The sequence below is a fragment of the Odocoileus virginianus genome, chromosome 5, assembly GCF_023699985.2.
Source record: "Odocoileus virginianus isolate 20LAN1187 ecotype Illinois chromosome 5, Ovbor_1.2, whole genome shotgun sequence".
Classification (NCBI taxonomy): Eukaryota; Metazoa; Chordata; class Mammalia; order Artiodactyla; family Cervidae; genus Odocoileus; species Odocoileus virginianus.
Window position 1 is genome coordinate 86,144,794 of NC_069678.1, and position 10,921 is coordinate 86,155,714.

Consider the following 10,921-nt stretch of genomic DNA (forward strand, 5'->3'; position numbering starts at 1 on the left):
TGCATAGTGGCTTCAGCAATTGCATAGATCACTCATTCAATAAAAAACAAGCCTTCATCTACCAAAAAAAAAAAAAAAAAAAAAGATGGGCTGGCCTGCATGGAGACTGACATGGAAGCCTCAAAACAGGCTGTTGTCTGGGTTTTGCCAAAGAAGAGAGACTGGTGGGTAAGGATTCTCCTCCTTAGAGTGGTGGCCACTGGTATAGGATAGTTCATGTACCCCATCTAACCTGAATGATAAAGTAGCTCTCAAACCTTTTCCCTATTTTGCCTTGATTCTCTGCTTGCCCAGCATGCAAGATCTCTTAATTGATGTATTTTGCATAAGTGGTTTGATCTCAAAAGAAGAATGACCCTCTCCCATTAGGAATGAGTTGTTTGGTATCAATCTCTTATGTTTGTAGTGTGAATCACCTATCTTTTCTGGAACCGAGAGCTAGGAACAAGGTGACACCCATCAGTTTCTTTTGCATCTAGCTCATTGTATCCTCTGTCTCCCTCACAGACTACCAAATCTTATTGGTAGTCAAAGTTACTCCCCTGTTTAAAAACCTATACTGGGCCATTTCCAAGAGTAATGGTATGAACTTTAAGGCCCTTCATTACCTGACATTGAAATGGTGCACCTCTGATTGGAACTTGAATCCATGGTTTTTTCATTAGAATCACTCACCTGGTGTCTAGACTTACTGAGGATCAGGTTCTTTGTGTCTCAGAGCAGAAAGAATTCAGTGAAAGACAAAGTGATAGGTAAGAAATGGATTTGTTTAGAGAGAAGCACGCCCCACAGACAGCGACTGGGCCATCTCAGAAAGCAAGAGACCCTGAAATATGACACGGTTATTTTTTATGGGCTGGGTAATTTCATAGGCTCATGAGTGGGAGAATTATTCCAATTATTTTGGAAAGGGGTGGGGAGTTCCAGGAATTGGGCCAATACCCACTTTTTGATCTTTGATGGTCAGTCTCAGAATTTTCATGATGCCTGTGGGTGTTCATTTAGCTTTCTGATGTGTTAAAATGAGTGTATACTGAGGCACCAGGTCTAGTGGAAGTCAACTTCTCCACCATCTTGGACCTATTTGGGTCTAATCAGTTTATGTCATGTCCTCGGGCCATTCTTTTAAAATTTGTGCCCTGTTTCAACATCACTCTACTCTTCTAGGTCCTTTTGATATAGCCCAGATCGGTAACCAAGACAAGAAAACAGGAAATTTGCAGGAAGGCACTGAAAATTAGCACAAAAATTGAGACACTGACTTTAAAAGATTGATTGGCACCCCTTCAGCAGCACAATTAAAAATCTTCCCACCTACACTGTCAGCTAATGTACATTATTGATAAACCCCATCTGTTCTGTTCACATCATGAATTATAGCTGATTTGAGGATGTGTCCTTGCCTGAAGCCAAAATCCTTCATGGTAGCTCTGGAAATAGCCAGTTCTCAGTCATCCTGAAATTCTCTCTGTCCACCAGGTCAGTTCAGTTCAGTCACTCAGTCGTGTCCGACTCTTTGCAACTTCATGAGTCACAGCACGCCAGGCCTCCCTGTCCATCACCAACTGCCGGAGTTTGCTCAAACTCATGCCCATCAAGTCGGTGATGCCATCCAGCCATCTCATCCTCTGTCGTCCCCTTCTCCTCCTGCCCCCAATCTCTCACAGCATCAGGGTCTTTTCCAATGAGTCAACTCTTCACATGAGGTGGCCAAAGTATTGGAGTTTCAGCTTCAGCATCAGTCCTTCCAAGAACACCCAGGACTGATCTCCTTTAGGATGGACTGGTTGGATCTCCTTGCAGTCCAAGGGACTCTCAAGAGTCTTCTCCAACACCACAGTTCAAAAGCATCAATTTTTCGGTGCTCAGCTTTCTTCACAGTCCAACTGTCACATCCATTCATGACCCCTGGAAAAACCATGGCCTTGACTAGACGGATTTTTGTTGGCAAAGTAATGTCTCTGCTTTTTAATATGCTATCTAGGTTGGCCATAACTTTCCTTCCAAGGAGTAAGCGTCTTTTTAATTTCATGGCTGCAGTCACCATCTGCAGTGATTTTGGAGCCCAAAAAAATAAAGTCTGACACTGTTTCCACTGTCTCCCCATCTATTTCCCATGAGGTAATGGGGCCAGATGCCATGATCTTAGTTTTCTGTCCACCAGGTCAGCCATCCTCTTTTGTCTATGGCTGTGTGATAACCCCACCAGTAAGAATACTTTCCATGTCATTGTCTGCCTAATGTAACCCTTTATGGGATAACTCAATGTCACTTTCTCTACAAAGCCTTTCCTGGCCCCCACCCTGTATTCACTAGCCAAGTTTTGCATGGTCTCATCTTTATTCAGCAGTTGCATTTTAATTCCTGTGCACTAGACAAAAGTTATGATCAGAGTTACCTGCAGAAATCCCTTAGGAAAACGCCACTTGGGAGACTGCTATATTGTCTCCTGTGGAACAAGGCAGCCAGTTTTTCTTGAATATGGCAACAAATCACTGTTTATTTGCACATAAAATATTCCATTTAGGTGTCAAAGTGTTTCAATGACTGTAATCACACTTGTGGCAAAAAGCACACACAAAAGCTTTGACACACATAGACAGAGACATCACCTTGTCAACAAAAGTACATATAGTCAAAGCTATGGTTTTTCCAGTAGTCGTGTACAGATGTGAGAGTTGGACCATAAAGAAGGTTGAGTGTCCAAGAATTGATACTTTGGAATTATGGTGCTAGAGAAGACTCTTGAGAGTCCCTTGGACATCAAGGAGATCAAACCAGTCAATCCTAAAGGAAATCAAGCCTGAATATTCACTGGAAGGACTGATGCTGAAGTGTCAATACTCTGGTCAACTGATGTGAAGAGCCAATTCACTGGAAAAGATCCTAATGCTGGGAAAGATTGAGGGCAGGAGAAGAAGGAGGCGACAGAAGATGAGATGGTTGGATAGCGTCATTGACTCAATGGACATGAGTTTGAACAGACTCCAGGAGATAGTGAAGGACAGGGAAGCCTGTCATGCTGGGATTCACGGGCTCTCAAAGACTGGTGTACATGGGGTCTCCAAGAGTTGGACACGTCTAAGTGACTGAACAACAAACAAAGTTTGTGGAATCTGAGACTCACTGAAACGACCACCTACCACTGTCTCTCCAGGAAGCTATCTGTCTCAGCGTGGAACAGTAGGTAGGTGTCTCCTTCCCTTCTTCCCTCCCTACTAAGCCAGGATTCACATGTGGAAAATTCACATAAGTCAAGATTATATGACCCTTGTTCAGTATTATCTTTTCTTTTCTTTTTTTACCACGTGGCTTGCAGGATTTTAGTTCCTCAACCAGGGATCTGATGCCAAAACCTCAGCCTCTCTGTACACTGGTGCCTAATTGAATCTGGGAAACAGAGTTTTGGGTAAAGCAGAAAAGGATAGCTTTATTGTTTTGCCAGACGAAGAGGGACACAGTGGGCTAATGCCCTCAAAATCATCTGTCCCACTTGGAGATGATAGCAAGAAGTTTTATAGTACTGTTCAAAGATGGCATGATCAATTCCTGGACATTCTTCTGATGGGTTGGTGGTGCGTAAGTAGGAGTCAGCATCAACAACCTTCAGGTCCAACTGGTGTAGGGTCTCCACGCTGTGGGCAGCACACCATCATTAATCATTAACTTGCCCACCGGAAGTTTCAGGATCTGGAAAATAGCTCAAAGATCTTGTTGTGCTGTTGATGGGGAAACAGGACCTTGCCCCAAGGCTGCTCTTGACTAAGTTTCTCCCTAGACTTCTATCTCCTCTATCCTTAAGTATGGGCTTCCCTGGTGGCCCTGCTGAAAAAAACCTGCCTGCCAATTCAGGAGACATGGGTTCGATCTCTGGGTCAGGAAGACACCCTGGAGTAGGAAATGGCAACCCACTCTGGTATTATTGCCATGGAAATCCCATGGGCAGAGGAACCTGGCAGGCTACAGCTCATGGGGTTGCAAAATGTTGTTGGACAAGACCAAGCACTAGTGAATGCATGCATGTACCGTCCTTCCCTAATTAACAACAGCTTGAATCTACCCACTGGAACTTGGAAGGTCATGGAGGCTAAATGAAGGTCATTTCCTATAATCAAAGAAATAGGGGACACAGAAAGACCTTGTGCCTAGGAGCCCCACGGGGCCCTGCATGGTATCAGATTGAATCCATGCTCTTGGCAGTGAAAGTGTAGGCTCCTAACAACTGGGCCTCCATTGAATTCCCTGTATTGTTTTTGTAATTCCTTGTTCTGAAATTTCCCATCCAACCAGCAAAACTGAGTGCCCCAGAAGCATTCAGGACAGTTTCCCAAGAATTACCATAATGCTCTTACTCTTAGCACAGAGTAAGAATTAGTAAAAGTTGGATAAAATCAAGCAATCTCCTTTATGTCCAGCCCCATCCTTGCCCACCTCTGAATAATTAATGCAAGGAGATTTCAGGCCACATATTTTAGACCAAAAACAAGGACAAAAGTCAGCCTCCCTCTCTATAGGACAGTCCACAGCATCACCCTTTACAGTACTCTCCTGTTTTTATTGTATCTAATCCAACCTCTTCAGCACGGAACTCAAGGTCACATCCCTGACCATTCTCCTTTCTATTCCCTCCCCCATGGTTGCGTTTCTATATGGCTGCTTATGGTCTCCAGCCTATCAAGCCGGCCCCACAATCTCAGGCATTTTTAACCAGCATGATCGCCCTTGTGACCCCACCACACACACAAGTGGAAACAGCCCTGCTAAATAGAGAACCAGTCCTGGCCAGGTAATTTCAATATAGTTCTCTGTCTTTATTGATACACCACTGCACACACGAGGAAAACAGCGCTTTTCTAGAAAAAGTTGGAGTCCATCACATTTCAGATGTGGATGTAAACCCTGATGTAGGCAAGGGACTCTGGCAGTCGGAGCAGCTGCAGTAGTGCTCAGGGGAGTAATCCCTCTTTGTGGTAGGTTTTTGGGAAATGATCATCCCTTCCAAGTCCTTCACTTTGTTTTCCACTGTCTGAAGCTTTTTCAGAATCTTCTCTTGCAGACCCAAAGACAGGAAAATATTATTGTCTTGAAGTGTGAGATCACTCCCTTCTGGGCTGACCAGCAAAGCCTGAAAAAAATCTGAGCCTTTCTTGTAAAGTTTGTAGAGTGTGATTGCAAACAACAGTATTTTCTAAAATAAAACAACAGAAGTTGAACGTTACTTGTTTATTCACGTGAAATGCCACAGTCTACTGTAGATGCAAAGAAAAACCTCTAATAGTAATAATAATCCTTCATTCCTAACAAAACATCCTCACAGCTATTTTGTCTTTTGATCTTTACTTACCACAAAGTGGAGAGGTAGGCTGATCAGAGATTATTATTTGCATCTAATTAATAAAGATTATAATAGTAGATAATGTTTGCTGAAAGCTTGCTTCATGCAAGGCTCTGTGCTAGGAGTTTCCTTGCCTGTGCATGACCTATTTATGTAGGAAAAAAAAAAACACCAGGTAATCATTTAGATACCTTCCATTTGGTACCCTGTCATTGTCATATACTTGGAAATAGTAGAGCCATGACTGGAATCCAGGAATTCTGATTTCCATGTACATTCTTTTAGGACACAGCAGTCTGAAACGCTGGATTTCTTGGTCATGGAAATTTTTTTTTTAAGGTGCTAGGACAGAGTCTAACTAGGAAAAGAAAAAAAAATCACCTTTTATCCTTATAATAACTAGCATTGCTTATTGAGCACTGTTACATGCTAAGTTTTATACATACAATACCTCCTTTAATCCTCACAAAAACCCCAAGGGGGCACTGTTATCAAACCCATTTCGCAGATAAAAAAACTGGGGTTTAGAGCCTAAGTGATTGCTCTCAGCTCACTCAGGAAGTGGCAAAACCAAGAAACCCCTGTAGTCTGACTCCAGAGTTTATTAACCACTCTTGTTATACACCTCTTTTTCTTGGATGAAGTACCTGGAGGGCTGCGAATTCATCTGATTGAATTAAGCAATAACCAAACAAGAGCAGAACCGAGTAGCATAGATAAGAGTTTGGCGTTTTGGCTTCTCTTCTTTTATTAGCTAATTGAAATGCAGAATATGAATATGTAGACACACAAATCCCTGTTAAGGATTTCGATCAGTTGGATTATAGTAAATGAGATTTTGGAGAATGTAATTTGGAATGCTAAAAATCGAGTTTGAATCTCAGCTTGGCCAGCATTTACAATCTATGTCACCTTGGGTAGGTGATAACCAAATTCCCTCACCTACAAAATGGGAGTCAATAATCCCTGCCCTGCCTACCATGCAAGGTTTTCAAAGGTTGAAAGAAATGCAGGTGAGTGATTTCTCAAGAGTGGCATGAAAATAAGTGAATGCTACAAAATAATCCAATAATAACTTCTTTCAACATTTACCAAGTAAACCAGTCACTCCTTAACAAAGCCCTCTTTAAACACCATCTTCTTAAATTTAGGCTGAATGTCAATGCACCTCTTTCCTTGTTTGTCACATGAAAAGAAACTCTATCCATTTCATGGAATTGTTGAGATTCTCAAAAGGTTTTAACTATATTATAAATATAGCTGTTATTATTGGTAATTAAACAGAAGTATATAAAATCCTAAATGTTTCTTGTAATTCCAGCCAGTTATACTCCTAATCCCCCAAAGAGCCCCTATACATTCATTGCAATGACTAAATAAACATATACATGCTTTCTCATCAGTTACAGAGCAAAGGCACAGTAAGAACAGAAAGGCAAAACCCAAGATCCCAGTTATACTTGTGGTGCTATTCTATAAGAAGTACTCTACACGGTGTCCAGCCCACAGTTAGACACTCAAAGATGAATACAAATACATGATCAAAGAAATCTGGAGATAAGGCTGCCTTCTCATGTTACAAGCTTCTTTAATCTGTTTTATTATAAGCAAGCCAAAGATCATTGTGAGAAAGCTTTTTTATGTCAAAAACCTAATTGAAGGAAAAATTTTAAGGCTAACCTAATTTCAACCAACTTCAGAGACAACTTCAGATGAGCCATGCACTCTGGCTCATCTGCATGGTCTTAAAACTGGGTGGCAGCAATATGGGAGAGAACTGACCAAATTTCACAATGCTTAACTATTTAAATTTCTCCATAACAAAAGAGTATAACCTGAATTGACTGAACACTTCGTTTCCATAAGGCATACATTCCCACTCCCAACAAAATCAAAAAGGAAATTCCCAGGATAACTTGCACAGCCGGAGCAAGGTTATCTAGTGGCCCCAAATTTGTTTGCTGAGGCGCACTAGTCTCTCCCAGAAGAGTTGCTTGTAGATAATTCCATATCGTGCTCAGAGAGAGATAATCTACGATGGTGTCCCAGATAGAAGATGAAGATGACATTTTAATATACCAGCAGCTCCAGGAACTACATGTGCAGAGGCTTCAGGAACCTAGATATGAGTTAGGGAAAGTGGGCTGGGGGTCCAGGTGCTCCGGAGCCACTGTGAGCTGTTCTTTGTGATGTCACTGTTCTGAAGGTCAGCTTGCTTCCCACCCACCCGCTGAACCTTCTCACTCAAAACCAACCAGGCAATGGCCTGAGTTTTCAGTTCAATCATATCACTTTCTCTGATCTTTGACCAGTCCTAGCGCTGACAGAGCACTGTTCAATAGAACTTTCGGTAATGATATATCTGCTGTTTCCAACGTGGAAGCCACTAGTCACTTAAAATGTGGCGAGTGTGCCTGAGGAAGTGAATTTTACATTTTATTTAACTTTAATTAAATTTAAGTAGCCACATGTGGTTACCTGTTAGCGTATAGTGCATTTCCAACAATCCATGGGATGGAGAACAGTTATTTTCACATTTCAAATGAGAAAAGTGAGGTTAAGTGGAGATTTGAGGAGATAGGATTTAAAGAGGGACTTTCTAAAGAGCTGGGCTTCCCTGGTGGCTCAGTGGTAAAGAATCTGCCTGCCAATACAGGAGACATGGGTTTGATCCTCTGGATTGGAAAGATTCCCCTGGAGAAGGAAATGGCAACCCACTCCAGTATTCTTGCCTGGGAAGATACCAGGGACAGAGAAGCCTGACAGGTTACAGTCCACAGGGTTGCTAAGAGTCGAACATGACTAAACACACACACACACACACACACACCCAAGATAATAGTTTACTTGGGAAATGTGGAGGGAGGTTATTACTGGATCATTTTGTAGCATTTCCTTTTTTGTATGTCACTATGGCATCTGGTCCCATCACGTCCTGGGAAATGGACGGGGAAACCGTGGAAACAGTGTCAAGAGTTAATTTTTTTGGGCTCCAAAATCACTGCAGATGGTGACTGCAGCCATGAAATTAAAAGATGCTTACTCCTTGGAAGGAAAGTTATGACCAACCTGGATAGCATATTAAGAAGCAGAGACATTACTTTGCCAACAAAGGTCCGTCTAGTCAAGGCTATGGTTTTTCCAGGGGTCATGTATGGATGTGAGAGTTGGACTGTGAAGAAAGCTGAGCACTGAAAAATTGATGCTTTTGAACTGTGGTGTTGGAGAAGACTCTTGAGAGTCCCTTGGACTGCAAGGAGATCCAACCAGTCCATCCTAAAGGAGATCAGTCCTGGGTGTTCATTGGAAGGACTGATGCTGAAGCTGAAACTCCTATTGGAGTTTCAAAGTATTCTTTGGCCACCTCATGCGAAGAGTTGACTCAATGGAAAAGACCCTGATGCTGGGAGGGATTGGGGGCAGGAGGAGAAGGGGACGACAGAGGATGAGATGGTTGGATGGCATCACCGACTCGATGGGCATGAGTTTGAGTAAACTCCGGCAGTTGGTGATGGACAGGGAGGCCTGGCGTGCTGTGATTCATGAAGTTGCAAAGAGTTGGACACGACTGAGCAACTGAACTGAACTGAACTAATTGCTTAGAAATTGTATCTTTGGGAAAGCTTTTGACATATTTGAGCCTCACTGTGCTCATCTATTTATCTCTGCTTCATAAGATTGATATAGGAACAAATAGTATAATTGCCTAAGCACTTTGTAAAGAGTAGCATGCTGTCCCATAACCTATATGCCATGTTATCAAATCCATTATTTACTGACTAGTACCTATGCACTTGACAAAGAGGTATGATAAGAGAAAATACAAGGTCTGTTTCCAAAAGTCTTACATGAAAAAAGGTAGTTCACACACAAGTGTTATCGTATAAATTGTGAGATCAGTTATGAAGACAGCAAGAATCCAACAGATGGCTTGTACCAAGAGGAGAGGAGGGGCATGGTAAGGAAGGAGAGAAAGGGGGAAATATGAAAACTTTTTAGAAAAATATTGTCTGATGCTATTCTGATTTGTTCATCTGGTTGACTGAAAGAAAGAACATGGATAGGGATGCCTGGAAAAAATAACTATTTTGTTCTTTTTAAAAATTGTTTGTTTTTGGCTGTTCTAGGTCTCTGTTGCTTCTTGGGCTTTTGTCTAGTTTGGTGAGCGGACGACTCTGTCGAGGGCGTGGCTTCTCGCGTGGAGCGCAGGCTCTAGGTGCGCGGGTTCAGCAGCTGCGGCTCTGTGCTCAGTAGTTGTGGCGATTGGGCTTAGTTGCCCCGTGGCACGTGGGACCTTCCTGGCCCAGGGATCGAACCTGTGTCCCTTGCACTGGCAGGCAGCTTCTTAACCACGAGGCCATCAGGGAAGCCTGAACGCGCGTTCTTGCAGGAAGGGGAGGGACAGCAAGCTGCTCAAGGTGTCAGTGTGTGCTGTCTGCTTGGCCGCTCAGTCGTGTCCGAGCCTTGCAACCCCACAGACTGTAGCCTGCCAGGCTTTTCTGTCCATGGGATTCTCCAGGCAAGGACACTGGAGTGGGCTGCCATTTCCTGCTCCAGGGGATCTTCCTGACCCAGGAATCAAACCTGGGTCTCCTGCATTGCAGGCAGACGCTTTACCGACTGAGCTACCAGGGTGTCAGGGACACATCTAGAACGTGGAGTCTAGAATGCTGTTGGATAGATAGTATTAAAACATGTCAGGTCAAAATGACATATTGATTTAGGCATGACTGTTAGTGATGTTAAGCCCACAGTCTGCGTGTGACTGATCACAATTAGAATCTTTTCTAGAAAGGAATAAAAAGTACTCAGGTAATTGTCTTACCATAACAAGTTAAACATGGGCCAGAAACCATTAAAGAATGGTAACCAGAAATTTTTTGAAGAAAAATATGAATGTGACAACAGATTCATTACCCAAGATATCCTACACTAGGACTCCCTGTTACATGGCACCTTATACTTTACTTTCAAAGCACTTAACATGATTAAGGTTATTTGTGCAATTTGGGGTTTGATATGTGTTCCATGACTACTGTAAACTGAAGGAAGACAGGGACCGTGTTCATTTTATTCACTACTGTATGTTCATTGTGTTCACTGCTTGGCATATAGCAGGCATTCAAGTATTTTTAAGTAAATATAAAGTCCCCTAGAAGAATTCCAAATATGTTTATAGCCTAAACTGTTTAATCATCAAGTGCCTATTCCATTGGTTACTTGTTTCTATAGAAGTTTTACAGAGTAGCTGTTAAGAGGATAGGTGTTTGGGAGTCTAATGGACCTGGCTTCAAATTTTGGCTGTACTATTCACGAACTTTGTTACCTTGGGCAGGTTACTTGAGGCTCACTACCTTCATTGGTAAAGCAAGTGTAATTCCCACCTTGTAGGACTACTGTAATGAGAATTTGGCAATTTGTGTAGAAGGTAAAGGCAACTATCATTTATAGTGATGTTTATGATCAAATGCTAGGTATTGTAGACTTCAATAGTATAGAGCTCCTCAAAGAAAATCTAGTCTGAAAAACCCATTTATTGTCTGACTCCTCTTAGACTCCTGAACACTGAGGAAGAATTGATCACAG

At 42.4% G+C, this 10,921-nt stretch overlaps 1 protein-coding gene across 1 annotated transcript; it reads right to left on the minus strand.

Moving 5' to 3' along the window:
• Positions 1 to 4,790: 4,790 nt before the first annotated feature.
• TMCO2 (transmembrane and coiled-coil domains 2) lies at positions 4,791 to 7,577 on the minus strand. The gene is made up of 2 exons (XM_020893997.2): positions 7,171 to 7,577; positions 4,791 to 5,188 (listed from the first exon to the last, which is right to left on the minus strand). Exons 1-2 carry the CDS (start codon positions 7,402 to 7,404, stop codon positions 4,874 to 4,876), a joined length of 549 nt encoding a protein of 182 aa, XP_020749656.1. The 5' UTR covers positions 7,405 to 7,577; the 3' UTR covers positions 4,791 to 4,873.
• Between the last annotated feature and the right edge of the window lie 3,344 nt (positions 7,578 to 10,921).

What these genes read in the sequence shown, in the direction of transcription:
- TMCO2 (XM_020893997.2), bottom strand. Translation starts at nt 7,404, where the DNA reads ATGTCATCTTCATCTTCTATCTGGGACACCATCGTAGATTATCTCTCT. An exon ending in GAAGTGTTCAGTCAATTCAG is followed by an intron (nt 5,189 to 7,170) that starts GTTATACTCTTT and finishes GTTTTATTTTAG; the next exon opens with AAAATACTGTTGTTTGCAAT.